The sequence below is a fragment of the Zophobas morio genome, unplaced genomic scaffold (assembly GCF_036711695.1).
Source record: "Zophobas morio isolate AGI-343-1 ecotype UQ-CSIRO unplaced genomic scaffold, CSIRO_AGI_Zmor_V1 ptg000030l, whole genome shotgun sequence".
NCBI lineage: Eukaryota > Metazoa > Arthropoda > Insecta > Coleoptera > Tenebrionidae > Zophobas > Zophobas morio.
The window spans coordinates 18,818,639-18,840,295 of record NW_026972135.1 but is presented as its reverse complement, the minus strand read 5'-3'; the positions used below and the strand labels follow the sequence as shown (position 1 = coordinate 18,840,295).

Below are 21,657 nucleotides of genomic sequence, written 5' to 3'. Positions count from 1 at the left end.
GTTTTCATGACCCGTAATATACGAAAACATAGGTCTTTCCTGTCCATCTGTCTGTCGGTCTGTCTGATAATCTCGGAAACTACGAGACCGTTTGTTATTAAATTTTGTATGTGTATTATGAATATCATATAGATGGTAAAACGCTAGCCAAACGTTTTGTAATCATCCCCACCAACAATGAGATGACGTCACCTCAAAACTGTATACAATAAATGGGTTTTAAATAGTGTGAAAAAACATTCTCCTCCACGTGTAGTTTATGAATCCGAGACATCCCGATTTTAGAGAAAAAAATTGAAATTGTATAATAGCATTGTGCAATTTAATTTGGTTCTGCAAAACTGAATCCTTTGAAATCTTGCATACCTTTTAAAGTTATCGTAAACAGGGTAAATTTGTATTGTTTATCTTCCCTAAAAAATTGATGACGTCATCTCAAAATTTTGCCTAAACAATCCTGTCGCAAATGGCAAAACCTAATGCCTTGAAATCTTGCAGACGTTTTAAATTTATCGCATGGATGTAAGTTTTTAATCAAAATATATATGTTTATTCCCAGTATCAAAATCAAAGCGGATTCATAAAGCACAAGTAGTAAAAATACGTGCGTAACAAACAATTTATAAAATGTCGACAGTGGAATTTAAGAAATACCTATACTCAAAAAACAAACAAAAAAGGTCAGAAGAAACTGGAAATATTTGATTAGGAGTTTCAAAGTAATAAGGTGAAAACTGACAATTTTACGTACCTACAAAAAAGTTCATATAGAGGAAACGACGGCTAGTTTTAAGACATTTTAGTTACTACTTTCAACTGCCATAATATTACTACAATTTTTTTTTCTATGTTTATAAAACCAACAATTAAAAATAATTTGATGGGTGTCGATTGCATTTATTGCTTATATAATTTTATATTGGTTTCGAGCTTACTATGACAATTTAAACATCTGCTATCGAAAGGGTTTAAAAATTAAAGCATAAAAATTAAAAACTTATGTTCACTTTTCTTTATATACAAGCGAAAAATAATAAAAAAACCTGATAAAATGTTAACAGTACAATACTACTTCAAGAAAAATATATAAAATGGAATTCTTGAAGTAGTAGATTATATGATCCTTATATAAGTATAAAAAATGCAATTGAGTCTGTAAAAACTTACAATACGAACAGCAATTCTTATTTGTTTCAACACCTGCGGTCCTGAGTAGTGTTGGGTTGTGAAGGAACAGTCTGCTACTTTGTCACTGTTCCTCACATGTCACCGTTCCTCGTGGTGACACACGTTTAAAAGTAGCAGTTACTCTGAGGAACAGTCACTTGTATTACAGCGGAGTCGAATCACAGAAAGACGTGGACCTAACCTACTGGAACTGTATACATGCAATTCAGTGACGGCTTCGAACCATTGCAGACATTTGATATCACATGTGGATGGTAATCGACACTTTCAGTACGTGCTTTATTATATATATTACATATCAGAAAAAATAGTCAATGTCCGCTAATGTACCAGTATCTAAGTCAAGTATGTCATCAAGTTAAATTATGTCCATGAAAAACATTTTTAAACAACGTTTTTGGTTTTCGTTTGGTTATATTTTTAACAAATATAAAAAATGCTTTATACCAAAATGAAATACCTTACTTTTTGTGTAGATTATAGGAATAAAAAAAAATAATGTGTATAAAATACTTTCTTTACTTAAATAAAACGGATTTACACATTAAAACTCTGCCTCAATTCTTAATACATAAAGGTTTCGTGCTGTTGTAATTCCCAGTATAACGTTTGGAACAATAAGTCTGAGCGCGGTTGGTCGAAGAACAGTGACAGAAAGTAGCTGCTATTTGTAACTGTTACTGTGGTGTCACAGGAACAGTCAGTCACGGTTCCAGAGAAGTAGCAGTTTTTCCCATCACTAGTCCTGAGTCCGCCCCTGTCCGCCATTGTTGGCCATAAACTCTCACCGCCGCCACCCGAACAACAAACTCCATACACAAACCCAGACATATTTAGCATCCAAGATAAGGCTTCATTCATTATTAAACTTATTATCACGCTTATTATTCCCATTATCTTCGAACTTCAACAACCCAACAAAAACGTTCGAAGGTGGCGCTATTTAACGTTGTTAAGTTGGTGGGTTGGCACAGCTGTTTTCCCTAGAATCGTTACCGGTTGTTGTCATTATGAATTACACGGACTATTTACGTTTAAACGAACTAAAAATTTTCAAAAATGTGCGAAATAGTTTGCCTAAAGGACTCACTAAATCGACTAATTTGCTCACCGTTAAAGATGGAGTGCTGTACACCTGGGATTTCGCAAATAATTGTGTTCTAACCTTAAATGTGAAAGCAGCCAGAAGTCGAGAAGGAGATAATGTTTCGCATCAGGTAAGTTTGTTATGTGTTGCTAATAGCTTTTGTAGTCAATTTTGTGGATTTTTGTTTGCTGGAAACGTGTAATTCATGGTGGAAGTTGTGTTTACTTTTACATAACCTCAATGTCAAAGTGTGACATTTGTTCACATTTTGATCTTTTTTTGCTAAAAGGAGTTTTTTATGATGCTGAAGACGATATTGGGGTCGTTGTAGCTTTCCTTTTTTATACATTTTCGGTGAAAATTTGAAGAAAGTGTTAATAATTGCGTGCAGGAAGCTGGAGTGACGTTTGTTGAGTGTTGTGGAAGCCAGTGGCGGCACGGATCGGCTGCGATAGGACGTAACGTCAAATTTTAAAAAAATATTTGCTCATTATTCATGTGTTGTGCAGATACCAAAAAGGACCAATATATTTTTGTGAACTAAGCTATATCTAAAGATAGTAAGTTTTGGCACCTGTGACCAGTGAGCAAGAAATTTATCTGTTTCATTTTTAAAAGTGGCGGGAAGTCATTACCTCGTGTAAAATGACTATTCTCATTTTAAACCCAAGTAAGAATAAACGTATAAAGTTGGATGTGATTTTTTTTTAATATTGCTTATGTTATTTTGAAGATAAGAATAGAAAATTAATAACGAGTTTTGGCAGATGTAACGTTGAAAATAAGACATTGTTTTGTGACATCTGCCACCAGCTGGGATAAAGGGTAACATCTCTGGAAAACCCGTATTTTAAAACCAGTCTAGGACTGAATTCTGTAGTTTCTTTAAATTTTAGAAGTTTGAAAGTAGGGTTCTGTTCATTATTACAAATTTTTCCAATACAAGGTGATATGAAAATGCTTTTAAATGTGAATATTTAGTTAAGACATTTTTAGCTATTTGTGTAACTTTGTGACACATGACTCAGTGATTGAATTACTGAAAAGTGATTCAGTACTTGAGTTATAAACACGAAACAGTTAGATTAAACCCAAAGACACATTCTTGTGGGTTTATGCTTATAAACATTTTTTGGGTTCATACGAGTAACTGTCGTGCTTGAAACACCTAAAATTCGTATTACAAAAAAAAAAATTGAAACCTTATTTTCAGAATATCTAGAGGTGCTTTTTGAAATAGTCTTCTAATTTTTTAGTATTATTTTTGTTTACAAAATATTTTCAAGGAATAGAATATGTAGTAAAAGAGCCGAACTCTGTAGTAAAATGTATTTATTTTTTAGATTAAGACATGTTAGACATGAATAGTGTAAGTTTTAATTGACAATCGTTTGATATGGTAATTTGTCCCAAATGAGTAATGCACGAAAAACTGCCTAACAAAATGCGTTAAAAAAATTACTGTATATGTATATGTTGCAATTTAAAAAAATATAGGTTTGGGTTGCCACACCGACGCCTTACATGCGTTATATCTACAGTGCACAAAATTAGGCTTTCCATTTCAAACTAAAAACAATGACGTTTACAGTATTTAATTATCTGAATCCATTCTCAAGATATAAGGCAGCGGAATTTATCAATTATCGAAACCAGTAACAATACACTTGTCTGAAATTTGTATTTTATATTAACATATTTGATTTTAAAAATATTATTAATTCTTATGTATCAGTAACACTAATTCCACCTTTTTATTTCCCGAGCGTAAGCTAAGGAAGTATAGTAATCGAGTCCATGGGGCGAATTACTACTTTCATATTTTCTCGACGTGTCATAACCTCGAGAGTACGAAAAAACTGGTCTGCCGTTTCCGTCTGTCTGTCTATCTGTCTGTCTGTCTGTCTGTCTGTCTAAATCCATTTTAATTGGATCTCCGAAATTACTGTAACGATTGTTGTCAAATCATATACTCCTAGATGGTTAAACGCTTTATAAGTACAATTTGGCGAATCTCCCCACCACCAATGGGATAACGTCATCCCCAATTTATAATAGCAAGTCTTTTAAATTTTATAAAATAAGATAATTCTGCACTTGTGGTGGGTGAATCCGTGTCGAATTTTCACCTTAGACGTCACAAAATTTTACCGAATAAATGCTCTCTGAAATATGCAAAATATTATGACTCTATACTTGTGGTTTATAAATGCATTTATAATTTTTAGAATTACTTAAATTAATGAAAGAGTCAATTTATTTTATTGATTAAATCAGGAACTACGCAACCAAATGCTTTGAAATTTTGTAGAGGTCTTAAAGTTATCATAAGCATGGTAAATTTTTAATCAAAATATATGTTTATCCCCTCTAAAAATTAACGGCGTCATCTTGACAGGGTGGGAATGGCTAACTCCATTTTCCAGAAAATTTGGGAATACAATGATGGCATCACAAAATTTTGTTAAGGGAAAACTCATTTGAAACGTACTTGCAGCATGCTTCTTTACATTTACTTAAACGTTACATACATATGGGTCATTATTATCATTTCGTGGAGAAAAAATGCCTAATTTTTTAATGAAATGATTTCGTTACATGTTTGAATTTATAAATAACTTGTATTGTTCAAAGTCCACACTTAATTTCTTGTCAAAATTTAATAATTACTGAGACATTAATTCTAAAAACTCAATTTATTATTTGGCATGGCATGTGATACTGAAATTCGTTTAATTGAATTGACGTTTTCTGCTTCAAATTGCACAGATTTTTTTCTGATTTGGGGTTTACCATATTCTTTCTTATATAAAAGGAGGATTGACACACAAAAGCCGTTGTATTAAGCTTCATTATTACAATTTTAGGTCGTATGAATTTTGTGACATATTTTGGCCAATAATAATTGCAATGATAATGTAATTTCTCTTGTCTTAGAGGGTCATTTGCTCAAATTGGTCTTATTTTAGTAGGTTCTAGCCCCGCCCACCGGCCCTCTATTTTCTTATAGGGATCTCATTTGTCAAAATCACTCTTATCGTAGCAGGCACTAGCCCCGCCCACCCGCCCTCTCTTTTCTTAGAGGGTATGTCATTTGCCAAAATCGGTCTTATTTTAGCAGCTACTAGCTCCGCCCGCCCACCTTCTCTTTTCTTCGTAGGTATGTCATTTGCTAAAATCACTCTTATCTTAGAGGATATCTCATTTGCCAAAATCAGTCTTATCTTAAAGATACTAATAAAGATATTTTTATTTTAACTTATTAAGGGTTCTCATAAAAAATAAAATTCGTATAATCAAATTTTATATATCTATTTCTTTTAAAACCTGGATTTGTTTCATTGTACTGCAGGGGTGGGGGAAGTTCTTTGGAAATAACCTTCGACCAATTTTTTGTCATTGTAATTTGGATGTTTTTATGTAGTGACAAACAATTGTTAAACAGGTTTGACTTTACCTAATATTTTTGTCATTTTTCATTGGTGAAATTTTTATCAACACCTTTTAAGGACACGTATTAATGTTATTATTACAAATTTAGTTATTATTACAAATTTTTATTCATCTGGCACGGTAGACCATTGAAATTTGGGTAGCAATTTTTCAACAGGTTTTTTTTTCATCTTTGAATGTCAGTTTCAAAATTTCGCAACAACTTTACTGTGATTCGTTTTACTGTTGTCATTTAAAAGGACAGTAATTAGCCCTTCCATGGCTGCTTCTAGAAGTATACATGTAGTTTTCAGATTATAGTAATGGATCTGTATAAAAAGTAATACAATTATTATTTGAAGATTATAATTCTTTCTGTATATGTATTTCAAATTTAAATTCTCAAATGTTGGAAATAACAAAAGTGTTACATAAATTAACATTATTTACTGTAGGGTGCGTGTGTTTCAAAATCTTAGAAACATTTTCAAAATGATTATATACATAGTAACAAAACACCTATATCATTTATATACCTAGTGGAATTCGTAACCCAGAAAGGTAAACCCAGTCTGTATTTTACGTTCGATGGAATTTTAAACTTATGTTTTGGTGATGGATTTTATTAATGTTTACTTTATTATAGAACTTGATCCATTATGATTATCAGTAGGCGGAAATTTATCTTACGGATGCAATTCCCCAGTTGAAGAAAGGTGTGTTTTACGGCGAGTAGCGGGGACGCTTTGATCTGGTCCACAAGGTCGTAGCCAGTGCGTCGCTAGGAGTGTTTACAGCTTGTTAAAAAACTACTTCTATATTACTATATTACTTCAAAAAATAATACTCGACGCCCTTTTTAATTTTTCAAACACAGGAGCACAGATTTGTAATCTTGAAATGTTATATTATGTTGATATAGTCCAAAAGAAAAATATATTTGTAATCAAACTATCGCCGCGACAGCACTGGATCTAGCGTATGAAACACAATTCCGCCCGTTGATGATTATGCACTAAGACTCAGCGAAAAATTTTCTTCGTAATGTTTTATTGTTCTTTTGATGGATCTTCCCTCGCTAAAGTAATTAAATTCGTCCCGTAAAGAACTCTTAAAATCTGTAAAAATACCCAAACACGTGTAAGTATTCAACAATTCAATTAGCCCCTTCCGGAAACCTCTCTCTCGCCTTCCACCCGTTCCTCCTTTTCCGTGAATCCATCGCGGCGAATACTCGAAACATTCGCACTTTCCATGTCTCAGAATTGACATTATTTTGCAATAAATTACGTCGAATTGCACCCTTGACGAGTGTATATGCGAAAAATATCAGGGAACGAGCCGAACGCGCAACCCCCTCGACGGTTTTGCATCTGAAAGGTGACAAATACAACATTTGAGTGTTATATTGTTCGGAATTGGGGTTATTTCTTTTTTCTTTTTCTTTTCTTACTCAACGGGGCGTCGACGGCGTTCTGTATTTTTGATTTAGTGGGTACAAAATTTAAATGCGATGGGGGTAGTCGAAGTCGATGCCTTACTTGCTATATTGTTTGTGTCATATTTTGTAAGGTCTAAGTAAGAGAGTAAGAGGATAAAACTTTCATTTGGTCACCAATTCTTGAACAACTTCCCTGATACAGATCCTCATTACTTTATGACAGATTAGACGTGGTGCTTTGAAATTTACCCAAATGCCGGAGTTGTGTTCAGGAATATTATAGTAGGTCAAATACGGCCTTTTTCGGAGTATGACGACCGCTAAACTTTGACAGAGGGTCATTTCAAATAAAGAAGAATTAAAAATGTAATCAATACGCTGAACTACAAAAATAAATCGAAACTAAACTAAAATATATAAACAATTGGGCGGGATTTATATCATTTTTAGCACAACAGCTAGCGTATAACCTCATTTGTAATTCAATAACCAATAAAAATTTACGAAGAATATTGAATAGATGAGCAATTTTGACAATTGGTAAATTGGGAGCAAGGAAGAAGAACCGGGTAAAAAAACTGTAATTGAATAGACAAAACATTTGAGTTTTACTTGTTCTTTGATTTACCGAGTCAAAATTTAAATGTGACGAGGGTGGTCGAAGACGACGCGTCGCTCTGTGTATTGTGAGCTCCGCGGTACCGGGCCTTTTTTACCCGGTGATAAACTCCTCCGTTCATGTCACATTTCGGTAATAAGTAGTATCTGGATTCGCAAACTCTGTGAGTCGACTTCCCGACAGGTTCCGCTCGAGGAGATCTGAGCTTTTATACGTTGGCGTAGTCGGGCATCCGTTGGCGGCACCGGGAGAGATGGTCCTAATATACCGGCGGGACCGTATTATGATTATAATTTACGTCCTCCGAGTTGTAGACAAGCAAACGGCACGGTAGTATTTTATTGCTGCGGCCCTCCATTGTTATTGTATTTATTGCGAGAGCGCTAAGATTGTTAGAAGGTGGCGTTACGAGCCAAGACACCAGGAAATAATTATTAGTTATATGAGTTTTGAGATACTTATCCCGACGACTTTATTTTATGCACCAACTTCAAGCAGGACTGATATTATTGTGTTGGGAAATTTTAATGGACGCGTTATTTGCGCCGCAGAAACGACCGTTTCAACTTTACACCTACTAAAGAGTAGCGCCGCGATGTTACATTGATGGGGGCGGGATTTTTTACAGGGATTGCTAAAGTGCTGCACTTAAACTAACCCAAGTTTTCTAACCTGCCGTTAAGGAATGAGTTTATGGCGAGAAAAGTGGTTAAGGTTTGCATATGATAACGAGAACTAAATTTCGGCGCGTGCTGAGCCGGCGAAATTTGACCCACTGGCTCGGCGTAATTTTCAAATTTTAAAGATTTGTAGATCATTTAAAGTTCTATAAAACCAATATAGATTGATACAAATCTAATTATCTAGGAGCTGATTTATTTTGCAGGATGGTGTTGAAAAAGGTATAAATATATATAATAATGGTAGTTACAAAACTATGAATTGATAGTTTAGTTTCTAGGGTTATTTCAGAGAGCTCGGTATTGAAGCTATTTTTCAAAAATCCACTTACATATTGGAATACCAACTGCGACTCATGAAGTGAATATGCTGACTCATCGTAATTTGACACTTTTGACACTTGAAAAATCGAAAGTTTAGGTTTCTTATCTTGTAATTGTAGGTACTTGTGACGTTAATGGGAGATGACAAGTGTGAAGGGATCCATTGACAACCCTCCGGCTCATATAGATAAGAATCCAACAATGTGAAGATGATTTGACTGTCATACATAAACATGTAAGAACAAGGGGATCTCCGTACAAAGGGAAGACTTCTCGTAACACTACGCCAACTACATACGAGCTACCAGTAAAAATCGTTAATCCTCGCTCCACTGCAAATAAAAATTAAGAACTGAGCAGATAAAGTAATTTTCCCGGTCTTACAACACTCAGAAGAAAAACAAAGAACCACTATCGTATCGGTCAAGCCTTCCCTCGGGACCTCTAATCCCGGTGCAAGCGTCGCAATTGTGCACTTGGTGCGGCAGGCGGCGCCTTCAACCCTTGAACGATTTAACTTTTCAAGCCTCGCAATAATTGATAAAGTAAATCATTTAATGTCGACAATGGTCGTTTCGGGCTCACAATCCCGCGAATTCCATCAAACCGAAACAATACACAATCACGATGTTGTTAACAAATGACAATTGCACAATGATTTCGTAAGATTTTAATTAAAACGGCGCTCGAACACCAACAAAGAAACAGCTCGACCTGTACAGGTGATTCGGCGAGCTCGCGAAAATTAATACCAGTCGCGTTCCACTTATAAACAAAGATGGCGGTTATTGTTTTACGCTATTTCGACGAAATTACTATTTAGTCCTGGCGGGGATGATTAAGATCCGAGGAGGGTTATTCCATCAGAAACGGCAAACGACTAAATAAGTTTTTTTTTGATTGAACGATGTGCGGGAAAGACCACTAATTTATCCAATGTTTAGCAATTTTATTTCTTTAAATAACTTTAGACAACACAACAATATCACCAAAACACTTACAGCGACATTAGATCTTGTTTTATCACCATGTTCCATTAGTAGCAGCGGACTAAATGCGTCAGATCTACCAGTATATGGGCTGCATCATTAGTCATTTATTCAAAACATATTGCTTGTGACTGACTATCTTTATAAAATAGCATCTGATTTGTCAGGTATACCCAAATGAAATTTTGACTCCAAACATTTTAAGTATCCTGTGCGGGTCCACTAAATCTATTATTGATAAGATAAGTGAGAAGAGGAAACTTGGAATCCCTACAGAAAAACTAAACTCTTTTATATCATACACTCCTGGACAAAATTCACGCATCAGTAAGATTTCTCATTTTTTTTAAATCATACACGTACGTGATATATGTGGCTAAATAATTTCAACAAATGTTGGACAAATTAGAATGGTGTTATTGTAACAGAACTTGAATAAATAACAGAAACAAACAGTAATGTTAAGTGCAAGAAAAACACCAACAATGAAAAGCTTTAAAAAAATGATAAAAATGAAATTAAATCTTAGATTCTCGTGTGGGCATACTATTGATTGACTTCTATATTGGTCATTGGGGAATTTCTCCCATTCAACAAGAACGAGGTGTTCGAGTTCCAGGCAAGTACCTGGAGCCTAACCGACCTGTTTTGGTGTATCTCATAAAAGTTCTATGGGGTTCATATCTGGTCTTCTTGGTGGCCAATCCATCGTTAGAATATTCACGAATCGAAGATAGTCCATTACCTTTCTAACAACGTGAAGCCTAGCATTATTTTGCATAAATAGGAAGTTGTCCCTGATAAATGGGGTAAATGAGGTCGCATGTTTTCCTAAGATATATCTAAAAATGGAATCTTCGGAACGATTTTGCAGGCAGCGAACCTCTCTTCTAGCCTCTGCTAAACTCGTCCGTCCATCTGGTGGCTTGAGGCTTACACTTACTTCATCTGAAAACTAAACTTGCTTCCAGTCGTGGATGGTCCAATTTGCCTGTTCCCTTGCAAAACGCACCCTAGCAACTCGTATGTTCCTTGGTAAGCAGTGACAGTACCTTGTGTTCTACCCTTCAATCTCCTATCATTAAGCTTTCTCCTGGCTGTTCGTGTAGAGAGTGTTACATTTCGAATTGCTGCTAAGGCTCTGTCTAGCTGTAAACTGGTAGAACGCCTTTTCTTAAGGCAACTTCCATGTGATTGATCGCTCATCTCTTGGATCTGTAGACTTTTTACGACTTTGTCCTGGAGTTTTACGATAACTTTCAAGTTCATTGCAGCGTTTAATATTACAACTAATTGTTGTTTAACTCCTTGCAGATTAGCCACATATCGCTGGCTGCGTCCATCGTTGACTAGAGTTACCGCTTTCACTGCTTCCTCTTCTCTTAAATTGCCTTGGCGATTCTTTTTTTTTACACAAAGTATTTTATTCAAGTAATGACTTGAAAAAAGAAAACTACTAGCCAAATTGAATTTATAGCATTTACAAATGAGAAGTTTTATCAATGCGTTAATTTTGTGTAGGAGTGTACAAATTAAGTAAAAAAATTTAGACGTGACATCCGTGAGAAATGTTTACGATTTAGAAACAGGAATAAGAATTCCATCAAATATTATCCATTCACTAATAAATAAAAAAAGTTTGGTAATAACAAATTCCCCTTTATTCTTGTAAAAGAAATATTATTACCGTTATCGACACTGACTAATTGTTTTAAACAAATGACTAGGTGGAAAACATTTGTCACGCATACAAACGTAGACAACCGCTTTTCTACTCGTTACAAAATAAATGTTTGTTCATTATTATCTTAAGTATTTATGTAGAAATACTCATTGAACAAAAACTAAGCAGATCCGTTGATATAACATTTTTATGACAGGCTATACTCTGGTCCATTTACTGGTATATTCGTTGCGAAAAACATGTTTCTCTAACCCTAAATAATTACTCTCTAGGTACAAACTCTCCGATTTTCGAAAATTTGACATTGCTTGTGATTTATGTTTCGTGAACAGATAATAATATGATCTAAACAAGTTTTGGTCATTTGTGAAAATTAAAACAAATTCTCACACGATTTCCGCTGAACTGACCTTTGATATTGTGCCCCAAGATATTGTCAACGTTTTTGCGTGAAGTTTTCCCCCCGTTTTCTGGTACATAATAATTGTTCCTGTCTGTAGTTTTGATACGAATGCTAGCATCTGTGATATGTATGGTGACAATAACTGTGGACCTTTCCCACTTGAAAAAGTCTAATATTAGTGCTGTTTTAGTGTTCTTTTCTTTTAATGATGATGAAATGACACTTTGAAAGCGGAAAAGAGACTTAAACCATCTTAGTGTATGTATGTCTCCAATGGTGTATCTGGTTTTTTGTAGTCTACTGTACGAAATAGATGTTTGTTAGTATGTTAGTGCCCGTAGGTATATTATTATTTAATTTAGTTTTGGAAACGTGCTTACCTATATTCGTACAAGTGGAAATTGTGAAAAGTGCGTCCATTTTTTAAATTAAACAATTAATCAAATAACAAATGATAAAAGGACCTATAGTTACTAGTTGATCGTGTATTTTTTTCGAGAACATTGTTGACCGAGAACCACCAAATGTGTTCAGATTCATCGTAATGTCTCACATCTGTCGTATTTTCGTGTTTAATTCCGTTTGGGCCTCCAAGTTTTGCATTACGTTACTTTGTTATAACCGCATGTTTATTTCCCGAGCGTAAGCGAAGGAAGTGTTGTATCGAGCCCATCAGATGAATGGCCACTTTTGTTTTCTCGACGTTTCATGACCCCAACAGTACGAAAAAAGTAATCTCCCGTTTCCGTTTGTCTGTCTGTCTGTCTGTATCCATTTTTATTAGACACGTAATTTCCGAAACTGCTGGACCGATTGTTGTCAAATTTTGTATGTATATTAGAAATATCATGTAGATGCTTAAATGCTAACCAAAATTTGGCTAATCATCGCCACCAACAATTTAATGACGTCATTCCAATGAATGGTATTCTAAAATGATTTGAATGTTACACAAAAACATCTGCAAGGTATAATAACGTTCTATTCCCGACACGCTTTGAACGTCTCCGTGGCGCAGTGGGTGTATCTCAGCGAGCGGTGACCTGCGGTACTGCGATTGAGATTCGATGCCGAACTTGTCCCTTTCCTTGTTTTTTTTTCTTGCATTGGTATAACGCTGTAACTACTTTTCTTTTATGCTGTGACTAGATTTATGCATGTTGATGACGTCATCACAATTTTTTTATTGGTCGAATTACCCCATTTTCTCGAAAATGTGAATACTACGCACGTCTTTATAGTGGGTAATTCACGAATAGCATCCGTTGTAATAGCTGTGTTTATGCAACCCAAAATACATTTTCACAGGCTACTTCGCGAGTTATTTATTTGAATAATTTTTAATATCAGAGTTATGCAATTTTGAGAAACGTCAAATGTGTCAAAAATATTTTTCAAATTGTCATTAAAAGTACAGCAAATTGAACTTACAAAAAAATACATTTTAATACGGAAAAACAATAATAGAGTAATAAAACTAGTGCAATAAATGCTCAAAATCTGCACCACCGCGCACCAACTTTCCCGTAGTTTTGCTTCTAATCGACGAAACACTTTTCTACTTGGAGCCCTTCTGTTGGGGAATCTGGCTCTGTATAAATTAGCTGCCGCTGCTGCATTTTAGATCACAGTAATTCTTGAAACTTCACTAATCAATATGACGTTCCTCAGAATTGGATAACTCTGACAATAAAAAATTATTCAAATGAATAATTCGCGAAGTACCCTACGAAAATGTATTTTGAGTTGCATAAACACAATTTTAAAACGGACACTATTTGTGAATCACCCTGTATAATAATGATAAAATAAGAATTACAATATTCAGAACATTTTGTTCGATTGTGGTTTAATTAATAATTTTAGTCCTGTTTTGAGAAGACAAACTCATTCAAATGAAACTAACTTCTACGTGACATTCTTTCGATGTATAAACATAAATAAACACTTGAACTTCAGATTACTATTACCTACTGCTGAAGGACAATGGGTATTATTAATGCCTCTGGTTTTTACTTTACAGCGGTTATCACAAAACGAAAATCGGAAGATCAAATTTTATAATTTTTTTAAAGAGCTGGATTTAAAAACCTCATTTATGCTTATACATTCAAAAAAATTAATGAATCAGTCAATTTATTTTATTGAATAAATCAAGAATTGCAAAACTGAATACATATTTTGAAATCTTGCAGACGTTTTAAAGTTAATGTGAGCATGGTAAATTGTTAATCAGAATATATCTGTTTATTCCCCCCAAAAAAATTGATGAATAAATTCTAGCTAAAATGTGCAAAATATGATGAGTGTTTACGTGTGATTTATGATTGAATTCATATTTTTTAGATTTGCTTGAACAGGTGGCTTCAAAAAATTAATGAATAAGACAATTTATTTTCTTGATTTTCCCAGAAAATTTTGGAAATACAATACAGTTATTTTTAGTATTACATTGCACCAATCCAAATTGATATACGTGTCCTTGCAAAAATGTTGATGACGTCATCACAAAATTGTGTAAAGAAAAAAGTCAACTCGAAAATGCTGGATGTTTCACTGTACTTCAGAAGCGAGGGAAATTCTGTCGACACAACTTTCGACCAATTTTTTTTAACGTGTGATGTAAGTACAGATATACCTTTCAGTGACAAAAGACGATCAACAATTAACTCGCTATTTTTTTATTTATTTTATTTTTTTTATTTTATTGATTAACGTTACCCAACAGGCCGGAGGCCCAATTACAGGGTAACGGGGGACATATTGAAAGGACATGGTTATTCCACGCCTAAAAAATTTGAAAACGCAAACAGAAATACGATTTCAAAACCATCCTTGATATTTTACACTATAAAAAAAAAGTATCAGTTTTGTGGAATAAGATTGACCAGGAATAAATAATCTGAATTTTATTGCAAAATAATTATTTAGAGCGACAACTGGAAGATTTTTGCTTTCAATTGTTAGAAGATACCTGAGTCAACAATTTGGTGATATTTGGATAAAACGAGGTTCTGTTCCTCCTTTGCCTGCTCAAAGTCCGTATCTCGGCTCACGAGACTATTGTTTGGGAGCTGTTAAACCAAACACGTTTTAATTATCTTATTAAACGTCAGACTTGTATAACTCAAGCCTGCAGATCATTTGGTTCCGCATTCTTTACAATAGTTAGAAGATCTTTTATGCACATAATTGATCCCTGCGAAAGAAACGGAGCAGATTACATTGAGCATGCATTAGGAGTTTTTGTTATTCTTTGTTTAATTAGTTCATTTTTGTTTCGTTATAACTATCTTTAAAATTTAATTACTTGTATATTCATTTGACAAATGTCTGACAGTTAGAAATATTGAAATTTATTTGAAGGCAAACTTGGAGTCTCAAATTAATTTTAAAATATTTGTTGAAATCCAGCAACAACTGTAATCAGTATTTTAGGTTGCCACACTAAAAGACTCAGGTGAGTCATCTTAGTTGAATAACCCTGAATGTTTCATACATTGATCATAACCCCCTCAGCACTATGCATCAAAGGCATATTACAAAGCCCAGCTGTCCACGTGTATTACATTCCATCACTTTAATAACCCTCTTAGATGTTTGAGCCTTTGTAATTGTTTAATACCGCATAATGTAGATATATTTTATGATAAGCGTGAATTATCAATGTTATCATAATCATTCGTTAGAAAAACAATTTTTGGGTATACTTTATTAAGGTGTATAGTTCGTAATTATACTTGCTTTCTCTGTCCTTTTCTCTTTTTTTTTTTAGTTTTTTAAAAACGATTCTTCTACCTCACACATTTGTAGTTATTAATGTACATGTACTAAGTTTTCACTATAGACGACTGTTGTTGTTGGAAATAAACCATTGTTATTATTTGTATTAATAATATTATTATGTATGAAATCCGCCAGACGAATGACCCAGACGATATCTACGTGACCGAATTAGCTAAAACCGTAATATTTGTTATTAATTTCGAAAGTCTTGTGGTGCGTGGATTTCTTGGGGCACTGCGCTAGTCGTCGCGGGGATGATTAAGATCCGAGGAGGAGGAGGTCGAGGGCGAGAGCCCGGGTCGGGTCATGCGGCACCCCGTTCAACACGAAGGGGGTGTAAATGACCAGTGTCCGCGATCAACAGGTGCCCCATAGTTCAGGCCGCCCTCCTATCGACACCCACGCCTCGCCGATAAAGCATGGGACGCACGGTGATTGAGGAACGCGATTTCAAATATAAATAACCCAATAAAATAGTGATAAGGACGGAACGCAATTGAGGAAATGGGGCGAACGAAAGTCGGCGCAGAAAAATAGACGTGGATGACGGGGATCCCTGGCCATCTCCATCATAGCGTCCCCCAGGACAACGTCATTACGCCTGTACACGAGAAATGACCGGGGAGACTTCGGGCGGATGCTACGTGACGTGGGTCACTCATACGGGGTGCCGCGTCCAAATCGAATAAGGGATATCGCGGCGATTGAAATTAATTGGGGCGGATAATCGCAAACCGGATTAGGTGAGGGGCGGCGAAAGTTGAAGCGATTTAAAAAACGTGGGGCGGATTTTACCTTCGCGTAGGCGGCATCCTGGTCACGGAACCAATTTCTCATATGTAATATTTGTTTTTCGCTTATTTAGTTAAATCCTTCTAAGGACGAGTCGTATTTACCTGTTCTTCTCCAGAGTTTGCAAATTAAGAGATGAAAAACCCTGTTGGGAGTGTTTGGACACTAAGATTACTAGAAGACTAGTAGAAAGAAAATAGATATCTTTGTAAATTATATCCTGGTCACGGCACCAAACGTTTACACTCGCTTGCACAATCTTTCGTTACCATTGAAAATTTTGTGTTTAGCTTTGCTCCTTCAAATTCCAGCTACTTCTAACACGTCAGGTCTTGGGAAGAAATAAGTTAAAGAATGAATAAAAGGTGGCATATATATGTTCGAACTAGAATGTGTTTCCCTTTTTTTTTTTGTATTGAACTGGGACATTCTGATATCAGTGGATAGTAGTAGTCGGCCAGTATTTCATTGTTCCTCTTGCCTTGATCGTGTTCTACGTGTTACTGAACGTTTTTCAAAATTCTAACGTGTTGAAACGAACGTGAACATTTTCAGATTCCTGTTCGTTTAAGACCTTTAAGAAATACCAGTTATCTAGAGGTGATCTATTGACTGAATAGAAGTTTTAAGCGTGTCTCTTTGACGTTGCCAGAAATCTGATCCTGTTCACGGCACCAATCGCTACTCACGCATTTTCCCGCATTGAAATCTTTGAATAAAAGTTCTCCCGCGTCCGCCTTTTCTTCTCCAAGTTCGACAAATCTAAATTCATACGTCACATAAACAACCCCATTATTCCAGCGGACCCAGCCGTCCCGGCAATCAGCCCTAATCTGTACTGTGACAAGCCGGAAGCGCGCATCTCTGACTGTTATATCGGATGACATCCATTCAATTGACAAAGTGTCCCATTGGAAATTCGCCGTCAAATTGAAAACGTCATCGCTGGATAAACCATCTCATTCCGCAAACGCTAAACGTTTTATTTTTCAAGAGGGCACAACCGTGTTATATCGAAAGGACGCGATAAATAAGTCGGTCCTTTTCACTTTTTTAATTAATTCCGTGTCCGGCATTGGAGCATAACATGGAGTAGGCAGGGACAATTCGATTGTTTTAACCAAGGGATAAATGCAAATCAGCCATTGTTAAGTTCTTTCAATTGTGTTACTTAAAACGGTGTAACGCCGTTCTGATTTTTTTGTGTGAAAGAATTGTATTAAGGGTGCTATTGTTTTACTCCGTTACGGTGACTCGATTTAAGCTCTATTATGCCGTTCGGAAACGGCTCAAAAATTTATCGTTTTTTATTATTGCGGGAGACGACGAGGATAAGGTGGCAAGGATTATTACTTCCTCCACTAACATTTTCCGCTCTTATTTCCAAAGCTGATAAAGCAAAAATTAATAGTCGCCGTTTTGAAAGCCAAAAGTTGGTACAAAAACAAAAGCGAGCAATTTAAAATAAATAAATTCGACAAAACGATTGAAGTTAAAGTTATCGTCAGAAATTGGAAGGCCACTTCTGTAAAAAACCTCGTATATTCAATATTTTTTACTAACATTTTCCAAACTTATGAAGTATACGTGTCACAAATGTGCTGATTAAGAGTAATTTGAGTGTGCTAACTTAGCGTAGTCTTAAAAATTCTTATTGATCCCATTTTATTCTTCTATATTTAGGAATAGAGAGAATAGTGTTGTGCCCGTCTTTTTCTTGATTTTCGACCTAATGCTTGAAGAATGGCATACACTAGATTCAATAGTAACAATAGTGACAAAACTGAGATCTCCATGAATCCAACTATCTGGACCAATTTAACGCAATATTCTATGAGAGTTGGTCTTTTAATTTCACATGTTCTTTGTTGATTTTCAAGTGAGCATTCCCCATTAGTATAATTACGGATTGATAATAGCAAAAGATTCAAAAACAGGGACGTGAAGAAACCAATATTGAAAAAATAAAATACCTCCACAGCAAAATAGACTGTTGTAGAACACTGGACAAAACATCCTTATCAAAACAATCTAACCTTCATCTAATTAGTGGAAGAAAGTGATCAGCGAGATAGATTGAACAAAACTCGGAAAAGCATTTCACTATTTTTTAATGTATAAGACAAGACTTCATTCACCCCTTCGACAGACCTTAGGACAAAAGGCGATAACATATTACACACCTGTTGCAGTTTAAGTCTTACATGCACAAGACATGAAGGTCTATACTTGAGTTCACACATAAACATTTTTCGTAGTGAACACACCTGATAAAAGCAGTCTTTCTTGGAACATTATTCTGGACTAGATCTTTATGTATACACTGAACCGCAAATAAATTAGTTTTCTGAAAATTTCAGCACCACCCACGTGAGATAGTATCTCCATTTTCGGGACGTTGTACCTAAAAAACGTTTTTTCCGATGCTAATGAAAATTCTCTGAATATTTGCAATTTCCAAAGTCACCAAGTTCGTATTCCAGAACTGCGTTCTCGGGGATCCAATTTCCTCACTTCCGGTCTCTCGATCTCTCATCGCCCAGTGTATTTGTCTTAATGTTTATAAATATTCCTTCGGCGTGTGAATCCCCTCAAGCATATAGAGATATATCTGTCCCCTCTTCCCTGCCTCCCGAGTATCATTCATTCCGTTGACGGAAAGAGCGCTCGCCGCCTCCGTGCGCTGCTCCCACAATAAACAATGTATCGAAATTTGTCTTGATCAGGCCTGAAAGTAAGCCATTTTTATAATGCAATTTTCTTTCGCTGTACGTGCGCCACGAGACCGGTAAAAAATTACCAATTTGTGTGTGGCAATAAAGTCGGTTCTTTTCGGTTTGGTGGCGTGTGTGGGGGCGGCGAGGCGGCGGACCGACTACCAGGTGAGAGGATCCTTCGGGCCAACACCTTGGAACTCTAACGAAGATTGATATGTTTCGATTGTTGCGGCTAATCGGCTTTTATTTCGGCGGGGCTCTTTCGAATTATATCGCACGACGGAAAACTTGCCCTGAACGAGCTGAAATCTGGATTTTAAGTAAGAAAAACTGGTATCGGTATACGACGGTGTTATTTCTCTTCACGCGTTCGGGCGAAGAAAAAATGTAAAAGTGTAACACAATTTTAGAAAAGCGTTTTAGACGACGTGGAGAAATCGCCGATTTGGTTGTCTAGATTTCGCACTCTGGTCGATTTATTTTCATTTGTAGGTGGAAGGGGATAATTTTATTGATGTACGGAAGGGGATTTATGGAACCGTGATATCTTCGGCGTTGACTAATGAGTAAAAATTGGATTATTGGGCTGAGAGGCATTCATAATGTAGATGCTTCCTCAAGATTTCCCATTTGATCATTACTGTTGAGTTTGATGACAAAACTTTATTGAAAATATAAACGTTACAAGCTGTAACAAAACGGTTTCATGAGGTCCCAAGATTGTTGAAATCTTCTCGTCAAAAATTTAGCCTTATTCGAGTATTATTCACTAAGTGTGAGTTTATTTCTGTTGGAAGTTCTTGCTGAGTCGGCGAAATTCGGGCCATCAGTTACTGGCACTTGTAGGACGTAATATTCGAAATTGATGACAGTTTGAGAGCTCGGGCTGAGGGATGGCGGTCTTTCTCGCCAGACCGGAAACTGAGACAAACCGAAGCTGAGATCAAGAAAAACGAGTTCGTCGTTTGGTCCGTCATTAATTCTACTCGGTTCTTTATTAAAGCAATCGGTCTCTGTAGGTAAAAATCCAAATCAAAAGCCAAACTTTGTAATTTCATCAATCATTACCAGCCCGCCGCAGTCTCCCCCTCCGATGCCATCACATCCAGAAGAAATATCGATTTTGATATTAGACTTTTGCATACCACATCTCCCGAAATTCGAACGATCTTCGAGAAACCGGCAAGAAGTGGGAACTTGGTCCAAGTGAAATTAATGTTGCATTAGATAAAAACGGCGCTCCTGAACCAATGATCTATTACGGAATCGCGGGATATTTTTTTTGCAAATTGCCGTTTAGTTCTGACAAACGATTAATAACGGGAATAAATGGGTCATAAAAAGCTGATTTATGGATCTGGGCAATCTGGATATTCCGCGAGGCGAACGTTGCCAATACCGTCTTATACAACATTAAAATTAACTCGGCGAGGGGGAAAATATCGAAATTATCCTGATTGCGGTCCCGCGCATACCTAATGTCTTCTTTTTATGGGCGTGTTTTTGTTCGGCCGGAAAATTGAATGGGTTTCCTTTCCAGATTAAATTTTCGTTAAGTACGCAGATGTACGGGAAGGGATGATCGCGGATTTCGAACGCGGAAACAAAAACGAGCGTTCGATTAATGTTACTTGATCGTGTGGGGACACTTGGGGGTGATAACTGAAAATGTGAAATTTTGATTGTCGGAGAAATACGCTGGTCAGCACACACGCATTAGCAAAAGTAAAAGGTGTCGGTATGTAAAATTTCAATTCGTTAAGGGATTTGACAGAGAAATTTTTGCATTTTTTACTGCAGGTGATTTTCACTATTTTGTTCTACTAATTTGATTAGAAGTGATAGTTCGTCAATCACAACGACTTTTTATCGGTCAAAAGGATTACTTTTTCAGTCGATTAAACAAAAAAGTGCAGAAAAACTACGGGGTCATCATAAAATACTGCAGTCGACTCACCTATGAAAAACAACTGAAATTTTTCTCGTTCCGCTAATCACGAAAATGATTTGAACTCTTTTGAAATGTTACGAACGTCAAAACAAATCTGTCAAATGTATCGAAAATTGAAATGCCAGGTTTGCGGTTTAATTTCATTTTAAATAAACACGAAAATACGCCAGAGCATCTGTGAACGCTACTGCAATACATTTGACCTTCAAAAATTGTAAATTATTAGAAAAACGTTTAAGGGCTTTGTCATGAATTATACCTTAGGAAGTCGATTAGAGTTGAACAGAATAAATCATTTGGTCTGTTTTGCAAAGAAACAGGAAATCCAAAAAGTTAGGTTAAATTTGTCGAAACCAATGAAGACGATAATTAATTAAAAAATTACTTTTTTGTAGGTACTCTGAAGGTAAAAATTGTGAAAAATCAAAGTCTTGTCACAATTAAAGAACAGTACCACTGTTTTAAAATGGCAATGAGTAGTTTCTGAATTAAATAATTTTACCAAAGTTGTGATCCTGTGAAAGTTGAGTTTATAAATTGTAAGGAATCGTCAAAACATTGTGT

At 35.7% G+C, this 21,657-nt stretch overlaps 1 protein-coding gene across 1 annotated transcript in view; it reads left to right on the top strand.

Annotated features, from left to right (window-relative positions):
• Nucleotides 1-2,158: 2,158 nt before the first annotated feature.
• Nucleotides 2,159-21,657, top strand: part of LOC135138326 (nuclear pore complex protein Nup88) — a 123,835-nt gene continuing 104,336 nt past the window's right edge. Inside the window, exon 1 of the mRNA XM_064068278.1 lies at nt 2,159-2,405. Within this exon, the coding sequence (XP_063924348.1) occupies nt 2,199-2,405 (207 nt within the window). The 5' untranslated portion in view covers nt 2,159-2,198. The remainder of the gene's footprint in view (nt 2,406-21,657) is intronic.